The sequence below is a fragment of the Nanorana parkeri genome, unplaced genomic scaffold (assembly GCF_000935625.1).
Source record: "Nanorana parkeri isolate BGI_ZX_2015 unplaced genomic scaffold, ASM93562v1 scaffold280, whole genome shotgun sequence".
In the NCBI taxonomy this organism is placed as follows: domain Eukaryota; kingdom Metazoa; phylum Chordata; class Amphibia; order Anura; family Dicroglossidae; genus Nanorana; species Nanorana parkeri.
In genome coordinates this window covers 71,612-92,277 of record NW_017306548.1, presented here as the reverse complement: position 1 = coordinate 92,277, position 20,666 = coordinate 71,612, and the positions used below count along the sequence as shown (strand labels likewise).

The 20,666-nt window shown below is 45.4% G+C and overlaps 1 protein-coding gene across 2 annotated transcripts in view; it reads left to right on the top strand.

The window, feature by feature from the left end:
- Nucleotides 1-20,666, top strand: part of GALNS (galactosamine (N-acetyl)-6-sulfatase) — a 48,106-nt gene that overhangs the window by 6,782 nt on the left and 20,658 nt on the right. The window contains exons 7-14 of one of the 2 annotated variants that reach the window (XM_018557323.1): nucleotides 852-979; nucleotides 1,673-1,812; nucleotides 3,312-3,415; nucleotides 7,896-8,032; nucleotides 9,661-9,763; nucleotides 9,913-10,034; nucleotides 14,142-14,259; nucleotides 17,199-17,295. In XM_018557323.1, coding sequence (XP_018412825.1) covers nucleotides 852-979; nucleotides 1,673-1,812; nucleotides 3,312-3,415; nucleotides 7,896-8,032; nucleotides 9,661-9,763; nucleotides 9,913-10,034; nucleotides 14,142-14,259; nucleotides 17,199-17,285 — 939 coding nt within the window. In that variant the 3' untranslated portion in view covers nucleotides 17,286-17,295. Of the gene's footprint in view, nucleotides 1-851; nucleotides 980-1,672; nucleotides 1,813-3,311; nucleotides 3,416-7,895; nucleotides 8,033-9,660; nucleotides 9,764-9,912; nucleotides 10,035-14,141; nucleotides 14,260-17,198; nucleotides 17,363-20,666 lie in introns of those variants that run through there. The other variant, XM_018557322.1, reaches the window with a different exon arrangement.

Below are 20,666 nucleotides of genomic sequence, written 5' to 3'. Positions count from 1 at the left end.
CTCTGCGGAGGACAATAGTGGGGTAATTTAGGTTAGAGGAGAGGGAAAAGGAATAAGTGCACTTTGTCTATGAGTGGTCCCAGTCTCCCAACTATTCTCCTGCGTTGTTACCCTGTCACACAGGTTTCTAATGCAGACTACAAGTGGCCGTTTCAACCCACATTGTGCCGGCATGGTCCACTGTTGTCACCATCAGAAAACCCACCCTGAGAAATGCCATGCAGCCATCACTGTAGTGCATGTAGGCAAGATGTGGCTGCAGGAGATCGGCAGCACTGAGATGCAGGATGTAAAAAGGCTGAAAACAAGAATTGTATTTAAATAATTGGGTATCAATTAAAGAAATTGTTTATGGTACACAGTGGTTTAGCAAACTGCCATTCAGTTAGGGGTTACATCTACTTTAAATTCAAATGGAAAAAACTTGTTTTTTTATTTTTAGTGCCCTACTCCGGGAATTGCAAAAAACTACCATTGCTGTGGGGCTGGTGAATTCTTTAACTGTAGGGATGAGGAATAAGATGTAATACTTACCTTACTCCTCGCTCTGGCAGGCTCTGGCTTGTGGGTGGTCCCTTGTCGCCCTCACATACAATGCAAGGTTTTTGGTCCTGCATTGTACTAGATGATGTCAGCATGTGGCTGCCTACTGGAGCATCTCATAGAAGAGGCTCTGGGGGGCCGATGACACAGATGGAGGAAGCCTGCCAGAGTAAGGAAAATGGTAAGTATGGTGAGCATTTAGCTCTTGCAGCCACTGCAAGGATATATTTATATTAATTCCCAGGGTTAGTCTTTCATTCTATGACTTGGATATATTTCTCATTCTCTTGTGTGTGTTTTATTAACAGGAAGCTTTAAACTTTATCAGTAAATATGCATCAACAAAGCAGCCATTCTTCTTGTACTGGGCGATTGATGCCACTCATGCTCCCATCTACGCCTCCGAACCCTTCCTGGGAAGTAGCCGCAGAGGACTGTAAGACATATTTCACAGCAGTAACCTCAATATAATACTGACCTGCATGTGTCAAAGCTTTCCCCAAAAATAATTTTGTGTTTCCCCACAGCAACCGACTTCAGTCAAATTTCTATTGCTGAGATGTTATGTCTAGTGTGTGTTTTGTATCTGATCTGGTTATTTCTGATATACTATATGGCCAAAAGTTTGTACTACACATGCGTAGTAACTCAAAAAGGCATTTATTACAGGGCCCGGGGCTACAAGTGAGCAGTCCATGCATTTTCAGAGGCAGGGTCTGGGTGGGACCAACCCACAAAGTGGACATGATGGGCATTCTTTGCATATTTTGAGTTAGGGTTTGGGTGAGACTAACCTCTAAAGTGGGTGTGATTTGAGCACGCCAACTCAAAGAATGGTGGCCCTTGCATATTTAGAGGCAGGGTCTAGGGAGGAGCAGCCCATAAAGTGGATGTGATGGGCGTTCCTTGCATATTTTAAGACAGGGTTTTGGGTGGGACTAACCTGTAAAGTGGGTCTGATTTGAGTACACCCACCCAATGAGTGGGGTGGCCCTTGCATAAATAGAGGCAGGTTCTGGGTGGGACCAACTGTGGGGTTTGCACTTAAACATTGCCTAGCTTTTTTATTAGACCCGGGTACTGCATTAAATTGGTATATGAGTATGTTTTCTTTGGGTTCTTTCCCCAGGTATGGCGATGCTGTCCGTGAAATTGATTCCAGCATTGGGAAGATCCTGGAATCGATAAAGAACATGGGAATAGCTAAGGACACTTTTGTCTTCTTCGCATCTGACAACGGGGCGGCCCTCATCTCTGCACCCACCCAAGGTAAGAAATATCAGCCCCCTCCTCTTCTCTTTTACCTGCTTATTTCCTTTCATTAACTCCAAAGTGTCGGGAAATTATCAGTCTGTGTCCAGAGAATGCCCTGCAGATCAAGTATATGCTTATAGCAGGTCATGAACAAGTTCACATTTCTTTTAAAGAGATAGGTTCAGTTGCTCCAGACCATATGTGCGCTCAATCTATGAAGTGCTAATACATGTAAGTAAATATTGCCGATGCCGCTGACTATTCAAAACTCTTGACCCAAATCGAAAAAACTCTACTTGTCCTCCTGCTAGCTCCAAAGTTCACTCGAGCTGCTTTTTTACAACAGCTGGGCTACCTTCAGTACTAAAAGAACCCTGAAAGAGATACCGGTCTAGTCATTTGGTCACATGACTATGGCCATGGAGCACCTTTTCCTGTAAGACAGATTAATGCTTCATGGGTTCTTTCAGCATCTTTGGCTGGGAGTGCCGGGGTAGGAATGCTCTTGCGTGCATTTCACTGTTCTACGGTACATAAAACATTCTAACGCATTTTGGGGTGCTTCTCCATTTTCAGGGCTAAAAACAATATCTGGAAGACATAAGACAAATGTATCTTGAATTAAGAAAGACAAATTAAAAATCATAAACTGTATAAAAGTATTGCAAGTTAAGAGTCTATCAGAAAATACCTGATGAGAGCTATCACTTATAAAGGAAACACTAAACTCGAATCTGTGTATAATCTCAGGGAATATAGAATAAAAAAAAAAGAATTCAGGTTGATTAAAAGTGAAATTCTGGGTGATATTTGTGTACTGGAGGACTCCAGAAAGTATCTGCTGATTGTCATGATCATAGTACATAGGCTTTAGAGGTTTGTTGACAAAGATTAAAATCATAATGTTCAAATTAATAATAAAATCCTACGACTAATAGATATGGATACAACTATATATAAAAGGTAAAAGAAAATGAACCAACATGTTTAAAAATAATATTATTATTATTATCATCTATGTACCAATTTACCCATTACTTTGAATAGGTTCAATGTTTATAGTCATGGTCAACCATTTTACTAATTATTTTATATTTAACACCCCCTTCCAGTCTTTTCCCTTTAGACAAGCTCTTAACTCTTAATTCATAGATACAATTTGTGATTTTTAGCCCATAATTCCTTCCTAGAAATGCCTTAGGTCTTCCTCATGTTAATTGTTTGCTGAAGCAGGGGGAGCACCCTGAAACGTGTTGACTGTTTCAAAATTACCAATAAAATCAATTTTCTAATGCAAAGTCTAAGATCATTTATTTATGGTGCTACTCATCCACCAATACACAAATACAAAGTATTGTAAGTACAGCATCTGCTTCTTACAGTATTTCTATTAATAAACTAGATCCAGTGCAAGACCAAACCAAGTGCCGTCTGCGGGAGGTCTTTGGTTATAAAGTGATGAACTTATTTTATTCATGTTCAGGTTTCATTTATACCTCCCAACAATCTTCTAGGAGGCAGCAACTCTCCATTCCTGTGCGGGAAGCAAACAACCTTTGAGGGTGGTATGAGGGTGCCAGGGATTGCTTGGTGGCCTGGACATTTACCTCCTGGGCAGGTGAGACTGAAACTATTATTTTTCCCAAATGGCATTTTTGTTGTATAAGTAGACACAGAAATAACATGACATAGGCATAGTTCACATTTCACATACCTAAAGACGCATTATATGCATGAAATCTATGCACATTGCTTAACTGTATTTGTAGGGACAATTTTAAGCATCCCACCAACCAAATCGTTTTTTTAAGGTTTGGTTATTGAGTGGTGGAAAGTTTTTTTTTTTTTTTTTCCCGATGTTCACATTTTTGCTTACTCTTCCATATGTTGATTATTATATTATACAAACGTCTAAATGCTCCCTCTAGAGGCCATGTTTTGTATAACAGTATGGGATTAGAATCTTCCTAAGGGCCGGTTCACACCACAAAGTCCGCGTTCCAGGGTGTTCGGCCTCTGGAACGCTGGCCGGCCGGCTCCATGCATTCAGAGGCGGGAGGGGGGCTTGGGTGGTGCATTGAAGTCAATGTCACCACAGCCACGCCCCCCGCCCGCAGTGCGATCACCCACACCCGGAACGCAGGCACTAATGTGCAGGCGATCGCACTGCGTGCGGGGGGAGTGGCTGCGGTGCCATTGACTTCAATTCACCGCCACGCCCCCTCCCGCCACTAAACGCTGGCTTGTGTTCCAGAGGCCGAACGCACTGGAACGCGGAGATTGTGGTGTGAACCTGCCCTAAAGGAAACTTTTAACAAGAGGATGACGGAGACAGCCACTGCTGAACTGTCTTTTGGAAAACATTGTTGTGCTCACTCTCTGACTTCAATGCTGGAACACGTATGGGGATCTAAGCATAGGACTTTTCTTTGACCTTTCTGATCAGCATGCTTGTTCTGAGTCAGTGACTCAAGGTACTGAAGTCGGTAGTTCAGCATAACCACCAACAAAGTAATATTTTAAGAAAAAGACCAGCAATGGCTGCCCCCATTTATTTCCAATCGGTTTATTTTAAAGCATAATTAAAGCCTCTCATTTTTTTTTCTGGTATAGCAGTCAGGCTCCATAACATTCTTTATTTTCTTCAATAACGTGTGTTCTGTAAAAGCTGCCCTGTCTCAGCAGCACGCAGGAGAGCCGGACCATTGCTCTCACACAGAGCAAAGCAGTCCAAGTCTCTAAAGCTGGCCGTACACTTTATAACCATCGCACGTTAAGATTCACCTGCAATGAAAGTCTGGTAAAGTCACATTCACTGCTTTATAAATCTACACCATAGTAAAATAAAATGTCATATTCTTTATTTGTTATGCAGCCTGACTGCATAACAAATAAAAAAAAAAAAGCGGGCTTCAATTGTGCTTTAAAGGACACCTCTACAGAGAAAACTGTCCCCCCCTCTCCCCCCCATGGCTTCATTCACTCAATAGAAAACAACACTTTTTGTTATCAGGAAAGGACATTGCATGGCTTACTCTGAATGGGTTTGATGTTTATAGCTTACAATGCTGATGCATTTTCTACCTTCACAGTAAATTGTATTGATATTGACTGAGGAGCTTCTGAAGAAAGCTTTGCCCTTTTGCTGCCATCATTGGTAATCTTCAGCGGGTCGCACTGTGGTTTGCCAGAGGAAGGGGATTTACACTCAAGCTTTCCGCTTGCCCTTCTGACTGGAAGGAAGCGAAAAGCAGAAGCAAATCTATGTGTGTGCCTGTGCGACGCTGATACGAGGCCTATCTGATCGTCTGGAGTAATTTATTCTTTCCTAGACGTACAGACTGGCAGCTTCTTACAAATGCTTTTTTGTCTCTGTAGCATGAAAGGAGATGTTACTTCTGAGAAATTCATCAGGTCACGTACATCACAATGTGTGTACATTCTTCAGGAGTCAGTGCACCACTGTGGTGGGTCAGCTATCTGCAGCACCCCATGGGGACTACAAGCACCAGGATTAATTGTAGGTTTTCAAAGGTTGGTTGTTTGCAGGTTCCTGAGGCCGGATTAAAAATGTCCGCCTTAACGCAGAACTCCAGGAATCATTCAATTTGAAATCTGCAGTCTTATTTCTGGCCCACTGTGGCTCTCATACATGGAAGCCGCAGTGTTGTTTATCCACCCACCTGTCTCCCTGCCCATTCACACAACACTTTAGGGCTGATTTATAAATCTTCCACCAAGAATTTCGCTGGGTGAATGCAGTTCACATGGCACTCCCGCCTCTAGGTGGCGCTGAGGAGCATAGGAAATTCCAAATAGTGTTGGTAGTGCCATACGAATGCTATTTGTCCAGCTGGGTGGAAGATTTATAAATCAGCCCTGAAGTGTTGTGTGAATGGGCAGGGAGAGAGGAGGGTAGACAAACAATACTGCGGCTTCCACATATAAGAGACACAGTGGGCCAGAAGTAAGACTGCAGATTTAAAATACAATAATTCCTGGAGTACTGCTTTAATGTGGTCATTGCCCTCAATATTTGTATTCTGTCCTCAACAACCTGCAAACAACCGGTGGGAGATTTATTCATATATTAACCCTTTGTATTCTGTAAATGGGGTCACACAATACAATGTAATTTGTGAATTGTCAAAGCTAGAGGAGGAGCGGCCAAAGGACAGTACTGCCTCTGTGTATGAGAGCCGCAGCTCTCGTCTTGCAGCAATGGAGGTATAGCAAGAGTAAGGCCTCATTCACACTAGAAAAGGCTGGCATGTACAGCTCCATGCTGCGTGCACGGCTGTATCGGGCAGCTCCCGGGAAGGAAAGGTGCTGCGTGTGATTAGTACACATCCCCTGTCCTTCTCTATGGGAGTACGCGGCCATACCCCGCCCTACGCTCACCCCAAGCGCAGGTCCGTGCGGGTGTCCCGGCTCGGACGCACACAGGATCCATCCTGTCAGCGTACGAGTATGGACACACGCACAGACGTGCAGGGCGGGTGAGCATAGGGTGGTGTATGACCGCGTACTCCCATAGAGAAGGACAGGGGATGTGTACTAATCACACACAGCACCTTTCCTTCCCAAGAGCGGAGCGATACGGCTGTGCACACAGCACGGAGCTGTATGTGCCGGCTTTTTCTCGTGTGAATGAGGCCTAATACTTCCCAGCATGAATGGATGCATAAATAATAAAATAAATACAGCAATACAACATACATCTCCAGACACATAGCCTGTTTTTGCACCGCAGATTTAAAAAAACAAATCCTGGAGTTCTGCTAAACTAAAGGTTATTGAAGTCATATTTTAGGTGGGTAGGCACTCATGTGCTGCGCCAGCCAAACGCCTTTTAGATTAAATTAAGGCTCAATTAAACATCCAGTTTGAATCAGCTAAATGCATTCCAGGTGCATCGAAACAAAAAGGTCAAAAACATTATTTCTGATCAAAACTAAAGGTGTGCAAAGTCCCACTGTTTGTTTTCTAAAGCAGCACACATCCTGAGAATAGCCAGTGTGCTGCAGAATGGGACCTGCGGGGAAGCAGAGCTAAGGTCTGACGTGTCCCATACTGAATTACACTTAAAGGTGCCCATACACCTTACGATTATCGTACGATAATAGTATGCAATCGCGTTTTCGTCCGATAATCACAAGGTGTATGGGCAGTGTACACCCGCAAATACTGTACAATCATACGACTTTTGACTTTCAAGCATGTTTGAAAACAATGGTCGATCGTACGATTATTGCAAGGTTGGTGGCGTTTCCGTACATCAAAAATCGTACGATCTACACTGCTCATGCGCAAACGAAAATGTGTGCGGTCAATTACCGCAATTCGCCCAGGTGCTTTTCTTTAATTTACGGCTAATTAAATCGGGGCATAATGGGGCCGCCGTACGACGGTTCGATCATCGGACGAAAAGTGTTGTCCGATAATCGTGAGGTGTATGGCCACCTTAAAGGTCTGCAATCAGTAAAGCTCATGCTTCCTAATGATTGGAAAGTACTGGGTTCACCTCGGCAAAGAGACCACTGCTTCCACACAGCGATCAAGGGTCTCCTGTACAGAATGCTGGTAGGGGACAGGCTTCTCTACTCAGGCTGTGGCTGCTTTATAAAGAAAACTGTAAGGCTTTGCACACTTTTTGCTTTGATAGACCTGAAATGTATTTAACTTATTTAAATTGAAAATTAAATTGGAATAGGACCCCATTAGCAAGATCTTCCTGACGGGAAGCCTCATTTCCATTTGCAATTTACACCAAACCGCTGTAAAAAATCAGGTTGCATGTGCAATTGGAGGTTCCTTGTATTTGTTTAAAATGTCTTTCCGGTCCTTCTCCAAACACCACTCTATCTCCGGAAGCAGACACCTGCCCCCCTTGGTATGGCAGTGGCCAGGCTCCCAACCATGCACACAATGGCACCAAATAACATAATGGGCTTATTCAGTGAAGCAGTCCAAAGGGCAAAGTTTACCATATTCTGGTCTGTGAAAGAGTATTCCTGGTTGGTTGCTGAGAGGGTTAAAGGTACATTGGACATTCTTCATTACACTGCTGAAGAAGCTCATTAGTATTTGTCTCACAGGTGAGCTACCAGCTAAGCAACATCATGGACCTCTTCACCACCAGCCTGGCACTGGCAGGACTAGATCCTCCTGGGGACAGGCTCATAGATGGCATTGACCTATCGCCCATCATGCTGGAGAGCAAAGTGATTGACAGGTGAGGTGTTCCAGAGATATTTCCAGGTTCTTCATTGGCCATAGTCTGAGATGGATTAGAACCGACTGCCTGAGAAACTGAAGTAGTACATGCGAGGTCCACTGCCTCCTGATACGAGGAAAGAATTGGCCTGGTTGCCCAGACATTTTCCAACAAGTGTACACATGTTGTAGGCATGCAATACTTGAGCTTCACCTAAGTATCAGATCTGGGGCTAGATACAGTCGGTCAGTCCAGTCAGCCTCTCTATCTTCCAGTGCTGTGTCATGTGATCTGAATGCATGGGCCATTATAGCACAGCCTAGGTAAGATTTGGATGGTCCCCTCATTAGAGTTCTCTGAGTGCAAATAAAAATAAAATGAAAGCTTTCCTTAAAGGTTCACTCTAATAAAATAAATTATATGATTAGCAACAACAGGAAGGGGTAGCTTTATTATTGAAGGCACTGCACCACCTTTTTGACAAACCGTGAATGGATTGTTGCTACTGGAAAGGAAAATGTCAGTGTTTCAAGAGATGGGGCTTACTGCCAGGGAAGGAAAGTCTTGCCCAAGTTTTCGTGGAACTTAGATGACAAGAATTGATGGTCTAGACCTGCCTGGGTGTTTTCCTTGGCTATAGTCTAAATCAGTGGTGGCGGACCTTGGCACTCCAGCTGTGCCAAAACTACAAATCCCAAGATGCATCTGCCTCTGGGAGTTATGTCTGTGGCTGTCAGAGCCTTGCAATGGCTCATGGGACTTGTAGTTCCAAAACAGCTGGAGTGCCAAGGTTCGCCATCACTGGTCTAAATCCTTGGTTCTCAACTGGTGGGTCGTGACCCCATGTTCAGTGGGTCGCTGCATTCTTTCCACTGCACTAGGTGAGAGGCTCCTCAGCCTCCCCCATAGCGCAGCACTGTCAGTTCTCATGCCGGGCAGTCGTTCAAAATATGCTGCCTGGTGGCCAGTGTCAGCTTGGGGTGGGCTGGGGGTATGGCCGTAAGGGAGCTCAATCCATACGTGCATTGCTTACAGCTCCCTCGCGTGACCAGAGTGACCTCACATTCGGGCTTGCGGCACCTCTACAGGGAGTGCAAGGGAGCTGTACAAGCAATGCACATATGGATGGAGCTCCATCACAGCAGAGCAGCCCACACTGGACCCCTAAACATTTTTTGGAGTGTGTGTGAGATTGTGTCTATAGTTATGTGTGTCTGTCAGTGTTTTAATCGCAATGTACCACGCAATTGCACCTACTGTTCGTTCTGGTGTGGGAGGTGCGTTTCGCTGCCATTCGTTTGAATAGCACCCCAAAACACACCTCCCGCCCACAGTTATATAGCTTGCACCAGAAGATGCAGTACCGTAATGCTATGCGACTTGGGTGGCCAAGGACAAATGTGGGTCCTGAGGTTATACAAGCTGAGAACCACTGGTCTAAATGTCCCTGGTCATGAGTATAGGTGGTGGTGGTGATTTGCATTTAGTACTTGTGTGCTTTAATACAGCTTTTCCTGTAGAGCATCTGAAAAACCAAATATCCAAACCATAGTACTCCTTTTAGTCTAAAAACTATACCATGGACGGTGAATGTTCCTTTCCTCTCATGCCATTATCTTAGTCATCTGTTGTTCTTCCTCTGTCAGGCCAATATTCTTTTATCGTGGCGATGAGATGATGGCGGTCCGACTGGGGCTATACAAGGCTCATTACTGGACCTGGACTAACTCGTGGGAAGAGGTGGCTCAGGTACGTTGTAGAACTACAAATTCCAACCTATAAACTCAGGATGTGTCTGGGACTTGTTGATCATTTAAGAGACTTAGGTTATTAGGTGTTTAAAATTACAATTGATTACAGAATTGTATTAATGGCTTACTGTGTGTATTTGGATGCAGGGGATTAATTTCTGTCCGGGACAGAATATAACTGGAATTACAACACATGACCAAGTCGAGCATGACCTCAATCCGCTGTTGTTCCACTTGGGAAGGGACCCTGGAGAGAAATACCCCATAAGGTAAGGAAGTCACACAACAGGATTATGTTTTCTGTAAAGTTACAAGTGTGGAGAAATCACATTTCTTGCGCTGACTGTTATAAGGGCCATTTTGAGGGGCCAGTCTGTAGTCAGAAGTCATCATGCTACAAATAAAAGATCAGTGATCGAGGACTATATCTGGAAAACTACTTGAAGAGCTACATTTACACACCAAACCCAAGGAGCATTTGAATTTTGACATCTGTATTAACATTTACACTTTCAGTTCATTGGGAGCTGCAACGTCACTGCGGACCCTGGGCAGTTTCTTTAAAGGTTATTAAGAACTGGTTGCTGGGGAGGACTGACAAGGTGCCCAAGGAGGCAACTGCCTTCATGCCGCTCTGGAATTTGCAGCTGAGGACCGCTGAGCAGAAGAGCGGACCTGAGAGAGTAAGTTGTCTCTCAGTTTCACTCCTCTGCTCAGTGGGCGGGTGCAATGGCCAACCTGCTATTGGCTTTTGCAATTTGAAATAGCCGCGGTAGGCGGCTGCCTAGTTTGACTAGTGGCCCTGCACCCAAGCCAAACTTAAGAGAGAGGTAAAGCCAAACCTTCTTCTTTTTTGTTTTGTTTTTTGCTTCTCTTTTGGGTCACAGGAGTACAATTACTAAAGTACTCCTGTGACCCAAAGCCAGCAGATGCCCGCTGTCAGCAGAGAGCCCTGCCACAGCCGGGAAGGATCCTGAAGATTATTTTCGGGGTCCACCCCAGCTGCTGGCTATATTCCTTGCTCCGGCACTCTCCTCTTCTCTCCGACACTAGCGCAACATGCAGGAGTACTGGTCCACCATTGTACTTGAATATGATGATAGCGTGTAAGTATCGTCCGGAGCACCATAAAGAAGAGGCTTCATGTGACCGATCGTACAAAGTGGAGGAAGTCTGTTGGAGTGAGGAAAAAGTGGGGAGGGGGGGGGGGGGGGGCCGCGCCCCCCCCCCCCCCTTGCAACCGCGACCATCTACTGATCGCGGTTGCAATGTTTTAATGAGTAATAAATTCACTTTTTTTTTTTGATGAAGAAAAGGCAGAAATTCTGTTTAATGTGTTGTCCACCCCCAACAGATTTCAAGTATTATCTTCCAGCTCTTAATTGGTATCTAGTCAGTGACTGTGTGCAGCACAACTGTAAACTACAGCAAAGTCCTCTGGTCATCTCGCCTTTGGTAATGGATACACATATGTCAACCTGTTCCCAATTCAGCACTTTTGAGGCAGGTACGACCAGTGGTGACGGGGACCTTTGCAATGGTGGTCCCGCGGGTCTTGGCAGCATCATGAACGTGACCTTGGTGTCTTGCCACACAGCTGCTCCTCACAACGGATGCTCCAACACAATACCAAAGGGGAAATTAGAGTAAATGTAGAAAGTGCACTGCACACCTGTGCACCGGGCCCCTGGGGGCCTTACAGGCAGGTCTGGGAGAGCAGAGGGAGCATCAGTCAGTGAAAGGTTTCCAGAGCAGCCTAAATACCTCCTTTGAGCATTAGACTATTTCCAGTACATTGCTCCTTCACCCTCCCCGCTGTCATTAGAACGTCTCAGGGCTCTGCGTGGCAGTGAAAGGGTTAATCCCTACACCTGCTCCAGACCATCCGGCAGCACAAGGAAAACTAGGTCTGCCCTACGGCTAGGAAGAGATCTCTGTCTATAATTCATAGGAGGTGATGACAAAGCAAAGAGTGACAGGGAAAAGTATTGTGATTTACTGCGACTAATCAGCAGATGGGGACACCGGATCCAGTGACAACGGTCTGAGGGTATTTGGTTTCCTCTCACTCCCTTCTTGTGTCTCCGGATACTGAAGGGAAATCTCCCCAACATGACACAAAAGGCAAAAAGAAGAAGAGTATGGACCAATCAGTGCACTGTCCAAACCCCTCAAAAATATATTTGCCTATACTATAGGTGCTCATAGGTTCTGGCAGATAGAGCCCCACGCTGTTCATAGAACCATCCACATCAGTCCTGAAGGAACTTACAATCTACAGTCGTGGTGGTCAACTTACTTGATATAGACGGCCTCAAGTGTGGCCCTTGGCAATATTCAGTGAATGCAATGCTAAAGAAAGCTGTCAGAGACTGCAGGTGTGGTGCAGGAGATGGTAGGAGACTAAAGTCACACAAGAGAAGGTCAGAGACTGCCGACATGTTACAAGACATGGTCAGAGACTAAAGACATACTACAGGAGATGGTCAGAGACTGCCGACATGCTACAAGACATGGTCAGAGACTGCAGACATGCTACCAGAGATGGTCCGAGACTAAAGACATACTACAAGGGATGCTCAAAGACTGCAGGCATACTGCAAGACATGGTCAGAGACTGGAGACATACTACAAGAGAGGGATTTATAGCATCATAGGCATGCACATACACAGGGCTGTTTTTGGATGGGAGCTGGTTAATCTTTCATAGGGATGTCTAGTATCGGTATAGGGGCTGATACCAGGCATTTTCACGAGAACTTGTACTTGTGAAAATGCCCCGATTCTGAAGGCCGATACCGGCCCTTTAGATTTTTAGACAGCAGCGGCTGTCCGAGTTGCCATGCTTGTGTGGACCTTGGCAGCCTGCTGGGGACCTGCAGATTGCTGTCCATGGCTGTGCCTGCCCGGTTCTTTTATCTCCTTCCCGGCACAGCCATGGACAGCCCCGGGGGCGGAACCACCGCGCCAGGGCTAGAAGCTGGGGGTTCCCGTCTGGGGCCCAGTCCTCCCCCACACTGACGGGGAGGACTGGGCCGGGACATGGATGAAAGTCGGGGGGCCCAGCAGCGGAGATAGTCGGCCGAACTGAACGTGGAGGAGGCCAAGGCCTAGCATGGCCGGTCTGGACGTGGAGAAGGCCGGGTCCCAGCATCGCCGGTGAGGTGGAGTGCCCGCAGAGCCACTGCAGATGTCCACGTCGCCCGGGCGAGAGGAATTCTGTTTTGGGGACATGTATTCGCAGAACACATGTTCCCAAAGGCGAATACTTGTCCCCAAAGCAGAATACTATTCTGCCTTAGGGACATGTGTTCTGCTTTGGGGACATGCGTATTTAGCCCTGGGGAGAAACTGCCCTAAAATCATCAGTCTGTGTTGTTTTAGAAAAAAAGTCACATGCCCCTTTAGGAAAAAGTATTGGTAATTGGTATCGGCAAGTACATGAGGGACTGTACTTGTACTTGGTCTTAAAAAAGTGGTATCTGGGCATGCCTAATCTTCGAGAAATATTTTTGGATGGCAAAAAGAAACCAGAGGCGGGTAAACAGGCAAAGATCAATTCCACACAAATAGTGTCCCTGGTGGAAACTGAACCTGGCGCTGCAAGGCAGGAATGCCAGCCACTTAACTTGTTATGTGACCACTAAGATACATATCGTGCCCAGTAAGTGTATGCGAACCCCAAGAATGAACTTCACTTTTTTCTAGCTCTTGCTCTGTTAAATATTCCATTGAAAGTTTTTTGTTATGTGTGTTTGAAAAGTGCAAAAATATACCTGCCGATCCAGCCAGAAATTCAGAGCCATCCCTGTCCATATCTCCTGTGTTATTTCAAGGAGTCTAATTAGCCCCCCTAGTTCTTATCTCGGTCTTCAGAATAAATAGTGCCGGCGTTGTAGAGCAGGGTTAGCCAAACTTTGGCCCTCCAACTGTTGTGGAACTACAAGTCGCATAAGGCATTGCAAAACTCTGACGGCCACATACATGACCTCCAGGGGCAGAGGCATAATAGGATTTGTAGTGTAGTGTCACAACAGCCAGAGGGCCAAAGTTTGCCTACCCCTGTTGTAAAGTTTAAGAGCGTGGGAGGGTTTGGGTAGTTTAGCAAAAGAAAACTGGGCAGGGCTGACACCACTCTGTCAACAGAAATGCTGTGTTGTCATTTAAAGGATTCAGGCGCTGAGTGCATCTCTGGCACATCAGCAGGTATTCTTCTCTTCTTCTGGGGTCTTTAAATGGATAAAACATGATAAAACGTGCATGTGTTACAGAGATGTACCGCATGTTTTTGGATTTATTTTGCCCTGACATATACTCTAACAGTAATATGACTGGCTAATGCTCTCTTGTAATGTTTCCTTTACATCCTGTTGCAGTGTATTAAGCAACGAATACCAGCAAGTAATGCCAAGGATCTCCAATGTCGTTGGCCAGCACAAGGAATCCATGATCCCCGGGGAGCCTCAGCTCAATGTGTGTGACCTAGCTGTCATGGTAAGTCAGGTGACGTCAGTCTCTCATAGGAAGGCTACAGATTATAGTGGCTTGCAGCACTGGGGGGGTCCCCCCAGTTTGAATCCCGGTTAGGTCTCTATCTGCAAGAAGTTTGCATGTTCTCCCTGTGCTTGTGTGTTCCTCCGGGTACTCCGGTTTCCTCCCACACTCCAAAGACATGCTGGAAGGTTAATTAGCTCCTGTCTAAATTGTGCGTGTGAGATGGGGACCTTAGATTGTAAGCTCCTTGAGGGCAGGGACTGATGTGAATGTACAGTATATAAAATGCTGTGCAAATTGTCGGCGCTCTATAATACCTATAATAAATAACACTCAGATGCTTTTCACTTCAAAGTCGTCTGTTGACCCGATTGTCTCTCCATCAAGTCTGAATGCGGCAATAGCGTCATCTGGTGTGTGAAAACCTAACTGTTCAGAACTAATGAACTGCTGGAAAAACACAGTTCAGTAATCATGATCCAGTTTACTGTGTCAATAAGTCGTTTTCTCTTTTTGTTCCCATATTCACTAATAATTATGTAAAAAAAAACATACAAAGATCTCTCCTTTTTATGTTTGATTGCACCATCATCAACAGAGATGAAAAATAATGCTGCTGGACCAGTAGAAGAAAAGGAGACTCGACTGATTTGCTTCTGTTGGCTCCAAGCATCAACTAGCCATGACACATAAAGCCATTTGGTCTGATAGGGGCCTCTCCCCAGTGGTGTTACAAGGAGGGTCCGGGGGTTGAGGCCCGCACCCGGGTGACACCATTGGAGGGGTTAATATAAATAGACGTATTTTGCAAATCTGGAGTGCCGGTGTCTCTGCTTCTACCATTGGAGGGGTGACACGACAATGACTGACAGTCATTATGGTGTCACCCCCTCTAAAACGTTGGGCACTCTGTTATAGACAGAGAGCCCGACAGTGTCAGGAGCGAGGAGGGGACCCGGCGGCATACCTCATGCCGCCGGGTGAACGCCCCCTCCTCTCTCTGCCGACAGGCGTCAATTAGATGACAGCGCATGCGCAAAGACGTCATCGCGCACGCACGAGGTGACGTCATGCGCGATGATGGCACGGCGGGGTGTCACCCGGTCTCCGCTCCGGGTGACACCCGGCCTCGGGACACCCCCTCCTCTCCTAACCATCCTCTTCTCTTGAGGCTTGTTAGGAAGTGGACCTTAGGCTGTACTGAAGCTCACATTTGGAAACAGTACACGTAATGGGATTTTATGTAAGTCTATTGGTGTAACGGAGCTGAAGACTATAACTCACCAAACTCATTATGATCTAACATTACAATAAAGTTAGATTCATGCAGCGCTTTACATACTGTACAGTCACTTCAGTCCCTGCCCCCAAAGAGCTTACAATTTAAGGTCCCTATCTCACACGCATACATACAGGGCCAATTTAGACAGGAGCCAATTAACCTCCCAGCATGTCTTTGAAGCGTGAGAGGAGATCATGCAAACCCCTTGCAGATAGAGATCTGGCCGGGATTCGAACCCGGGACCTGCAGGGCAGAAGCACTAACCAATATGCCACTATTGTGCTGCCCAATCTACCAAAACGGTCTAGTCATATTGTATTCAATCAGGTAGGCCATTGCACTGCATTGTTGTTCATAGATCTGGAACTCGGTTTTACCATGACAATATAAATGAAGAAATCAGGTTAAAAATCACTAGTAAGCCAACAAATGAGGTTTTGTTCACTTGGAATTTGCTTTATGATTATGAGCTGCATCCATCGTCAGACCCGAGACCTGAGGAGGGGGGTCACTGGTGAGTCAAGCTGCAATGTGGGAAATGGCTAGTACGGGACATGGCCAAATATGAACAGTGCTATGTTGCAGACACCCTTCATTTCTTTCTATGGGTCCAAAACTTTATAGAATGTGATTTTTAAAAGAGAACTGTGACCAAACCTTTTTTTCCATAGTTCTCTTTAGGGTCACAGGAGGACAATTACTAATGGCCTCCAGTGACTGAAAACTTAGCATTGCCTGCTATATGCTGACAGCGCAGAGCCACGCTGCAGCTGGGAAGGATCCCAACCTCTCTAGAGTCAGAGTCAGCTTTGCCCGCCCCTTCCCCTCTCTGTCCCTCCAATAAGTGCTGGAGGAATAGTGGGAGAGGAGGGCGAATCACTGCGGGGAGCGGCGACTGACAGTCAGTACTCTCTGCAGGGAGAAGACCATGAACTGAGTGATCAGCAGTTTGTGATCGCTCCGTTCTCCATCAATAGAGCTGACGTGTGACGGCTGCAGTGTCACATTCCGGCTCTAACTACTGGCATGAGTATATTTCACTCATCCCATACTTCTCCTTTAATGATGCGTCAAAAAAAAAAGCAGCCCTAGAACAATAGCCACTTGCTTTACATATGCTGTGTTGATTTTTTTTGAGCTTCTACTTTAAAATGGATCTAATGTGGATGGTTAGATCTGTTGTAAATAATGGAGGAGGGAGGTGAGGTGTGTTAAATTGCCAATAAACTTACCTGTGCGAAGCAGTCTGAGCTTCTGCAGCAATTTGGTTCCAAGTCATGTGACCTTAACACAGCACTGGGCCACATGACCTACCAGAGCAACTATATGTGCAGTGATCAGTAGCAATTAACGGTGGGCAGTTTTAATAGCCCGATTGAACTAGTGAAAGTCACCTGTGTATGCCCAGCTGACCTGAATTTCACCTGCTAGGCCGGTTTTATATTTTCATAGACTTGTATGGAATTATAAAACCCTCTTGAAGCAAACAAAAGCCCATTGACTCCGGACCTAACGCTGTCCTGGGGAGACTGGCAACTAAAACACGACCCTGGGGATAACAAGAGGTCTTCCCTCCAGCAACAACAGTGTCTGTAATTATGTTCTTTATGCTGTACCTACTATCTGAGTGACCACGGTAGATCTGTCTGTCTTCTAGAATTGGTCACCCCCGGGGTGTAAGAAGATTGGGAAATGTCTGAGTCCGCCGGAGTCAAAACCTTGGAAGTGTGTCTGGCCTCACTGAGCTGCTTCATATGATCCAGATATCAATTCACAAAGCCGCGAGTCACCTGCCACGTGTTACTTCATCTCTTGATTATTTCTGCAACCACCACCTTAACATTTAACACATCCATGAGATAAATCTAACAGATCCATCACAGGAATGTATTTATAAAACATTAGAAGAGCCATTCACCCTATGAAACTGGATGTACATTCATTCTGAGCGAATGGGAGCAAAAACAAGTGTATATTTTCTTTCCAGGTCGAATGTAATTAGTTCATAAGATTAGAGTGAATCAGGAAAATACCACATTATCACCACTAGGTGGAGCCAAGGATAATAAATACTTGTTTCCTATGCTCCTCAGCTCCATCTAGTGGTCATAAAAGGGCATTTTCCCTAATATATTCAACCTGGAAAGAAAAGATACTGATACCATTCATTTTTTCCTCCATTTATACAGAACAAATGTACATGCAGTTTTACTGGAGGAATGGCTCTATATTTTTTTTTATAATTAAAATTAACAGATTTGATATGACATTGAAAATATGGGATTGTTACGCTTTTGTGAATTGATGCTAAGCTATGTGCAGAGATGTGTATTCTCCTCTCTTGGAGTAAGCCGCTGGCCAGATGGAGGAAGCGTCAGACTAGACTTATTGATACGTCCAGGATGCAGGATGACTAGCCGACCTCCGAAATGTAGATTCTTCAAACTACATCGCTTTGCTTGATTCCCGCATTCCAAAAAGCTTTGAGATAACGTCACCTTGCCATGGCAATCATCTGGATCAATCCAAGTTCTTTGGTAGGTCAAATCATCTTCAGATTTATGTACCAGTCAAACAATCTGAAGACGATCTGCTTGTTGTTCAGTAGACACAGTGAGGGGAATTTATCAAAACTGGAGCAGATTTGCTCTGTAACCAATCAGCTTCTCTGTCTCATTTTCAAATCTCAACTGAGCAAACTGAAGGGAGATGCTGATTGGTTGCCGTGGGCACTTGCTCCAGATTCTTCTGCTCCAGTTCGGATAAATTCCCCCCCAGTGTATACCCCACCGTGTTACACTCTGGATTTTCTTTGTTTACAGTGCCATGTATCCAGGGCAGTGCCATGTACTGTGTGTGATGCCACTGGCGTGATGTAATGTTACTGGTGTGATTCAGTGTTACCAAAATGATGTCATATAAGTTGAGGAGAGTCTCTGACCACCAGAAGTGCTTATGGGCCTCTATACACACACTCCAAAGACTACAAATTGCTCCTAAACAATAAAGCACGGACATATGGAGCCATCATGCCGCGGGTGAACAAAATGTGAATTTTTTCAACTGTGAGTCCCATGTCTGTCTATTGTTTAAAGATATTGCTTGTTATTGCTGAAGCAGACTGAATAGACTCTCTAGCAGGTTTGATTTTAGCAGAAACCCTTTTAAAGCTGAACTCCAGGCGAATAGCTAACTCACAGATGAAATTAATATTATTTGTGTGTAATATATATATATATATATATATATAATGTCATCGGTGGTTAAAATTGTTCAACTTTAAAACTCTTTAAAACTTTAACCACCTGTCCTCTTTGGCCAACTTGAGCCAGAAGCAGATGAAGGAAAGATGTACAGGAAGTGTGGCAGTCTGACCCGGAGGGGGGGGCAGCTGCCCCTGTGATCATCAAATGTTTAAAATGTAATTGTTGGGCCTCAAAATGTGCCTTTCATGTTGTAGCTTACCGGTATTAGCCTGCTGGTAAGGCTTACTGCTTTTTGTACTAATCTAAAAATTGTGTTTGATACAAAACTTGAAATATGCTACTGTCTGAAATGATGCTAAAATAAAATGTATTATTTAAAAAAGATCAGATTTTGCAGCCCTGTGTTTGTCTTGATGCCCCCCCCCCCTCCTCATAACAACCAATCAAAATGTACCTTTTCATGCTCCTCGGCAATGATAGGCGATTCACTGATGTGGTCACCGACCTTTTTGGCCTTTTTTGGAAAAAGAAAACAAAAACCAGCAGAATAAAGAGCGCACTGGCCTTGTGAAGCACGTGATTCTATTTAATAAACCTAAAATGTGAATAATAATCATAGACGTGAAAGATTCAGTGGCATGTAAAGATAACCGCCAAGCAAAATGAATAGAAAGGGATAACATCCAACCACCACCACCACCACTATCCATCAAGTGGCCACCAACAGCTAATGCTGGAAATGGTTGACGTGGTTCTGGGGCCCTTTTATTAGAACTTACCTGACCTCCACTCATTGCTGCTTATATCTCTACCCTACGTGTGGCTGTGACCAATCATGGAGCGCCTCCAATTTAGTTAGGAAAGCGCTTTTCAAGACCTGCATATGTGTACTAATGTGGGTGGCCGCTCAGGTTGTCCAAGCAGCTCATACCCATGTCACAGTGCTGGCCAATGAATGCCACGACCAGGACTCACTCGTGTCAGGTTCCCTTAGTAACTAATACACAAACCCGCATCGCATGAGCCCGTCAGAGCAACACCCCCACTTAGGACAAATCTCCCCCCAGCCTAGCAAAAATTCCCTCAGCACATATCTCCCTCCACCTTAGCAACTTTTCCAAGTACAAATTTCCCTTCCGTACTAGCAAGAAATCTCCTTCAGCACAAATCTCCCCCATTTCTAGTTTAAATACCACCCCTCCAGGGGAAATCTCCCTCCTCTGAAGCACTACCCCCGTCAGTACAAATCTCCCCCCTTTCTAGTACAAATCCCCCCCCCGGGCAGACATATCTTCCTTAGCATCCACCAGGCTTTGTGGATAGACCCAGATAGGTGTTGTATAGGGTCAGGTGCTAATATTAAGGGTAATTGTGGGTGCAGATTTGGTGCTAAGAGGGGAGACCTGCAGATGTGAGTAGGGGTCATGCAGGCATGGTGGTGAGAAGGGGAGCCATGCTGGTATACTGGTGAGAACAAGCAGAGAATGCATGGTGGTGAGAAGGGGAGCCATGCTGGTATACTGGTGAGAACAAGCAGGGAAGACATGGTGGTGAGAAGGGGAGCCATGCTGGCATACTGGTGAGAACAAGCAGAGAATGCATGGTGGTGAGAAGGGGAGCCATGCTGGTATACTGGTGAGAACAAGCAGGGAAGGCATGGTGATGTGAAGGAGAGCCATGGTGGCATACTGGTGAGTCCAAGGGGAGAAGTCATGGTGGCGACAAGGGGAACCATGGTGGTATACTGGTGAGAACAAGCAGGGAAGGCATGGTGGTGAGAGGGGAGCCATGCTGGTATACTGGTGAGAACAAGAGTGGAAGGCATGGTGGTGAGAGGGGAGCCATGCTGGTATACTGGTGAGAACAAGAGGGGAAGGCATGGTGGTGAGAGGGGGGGCATGCTTGTTTACTTGTTGGAG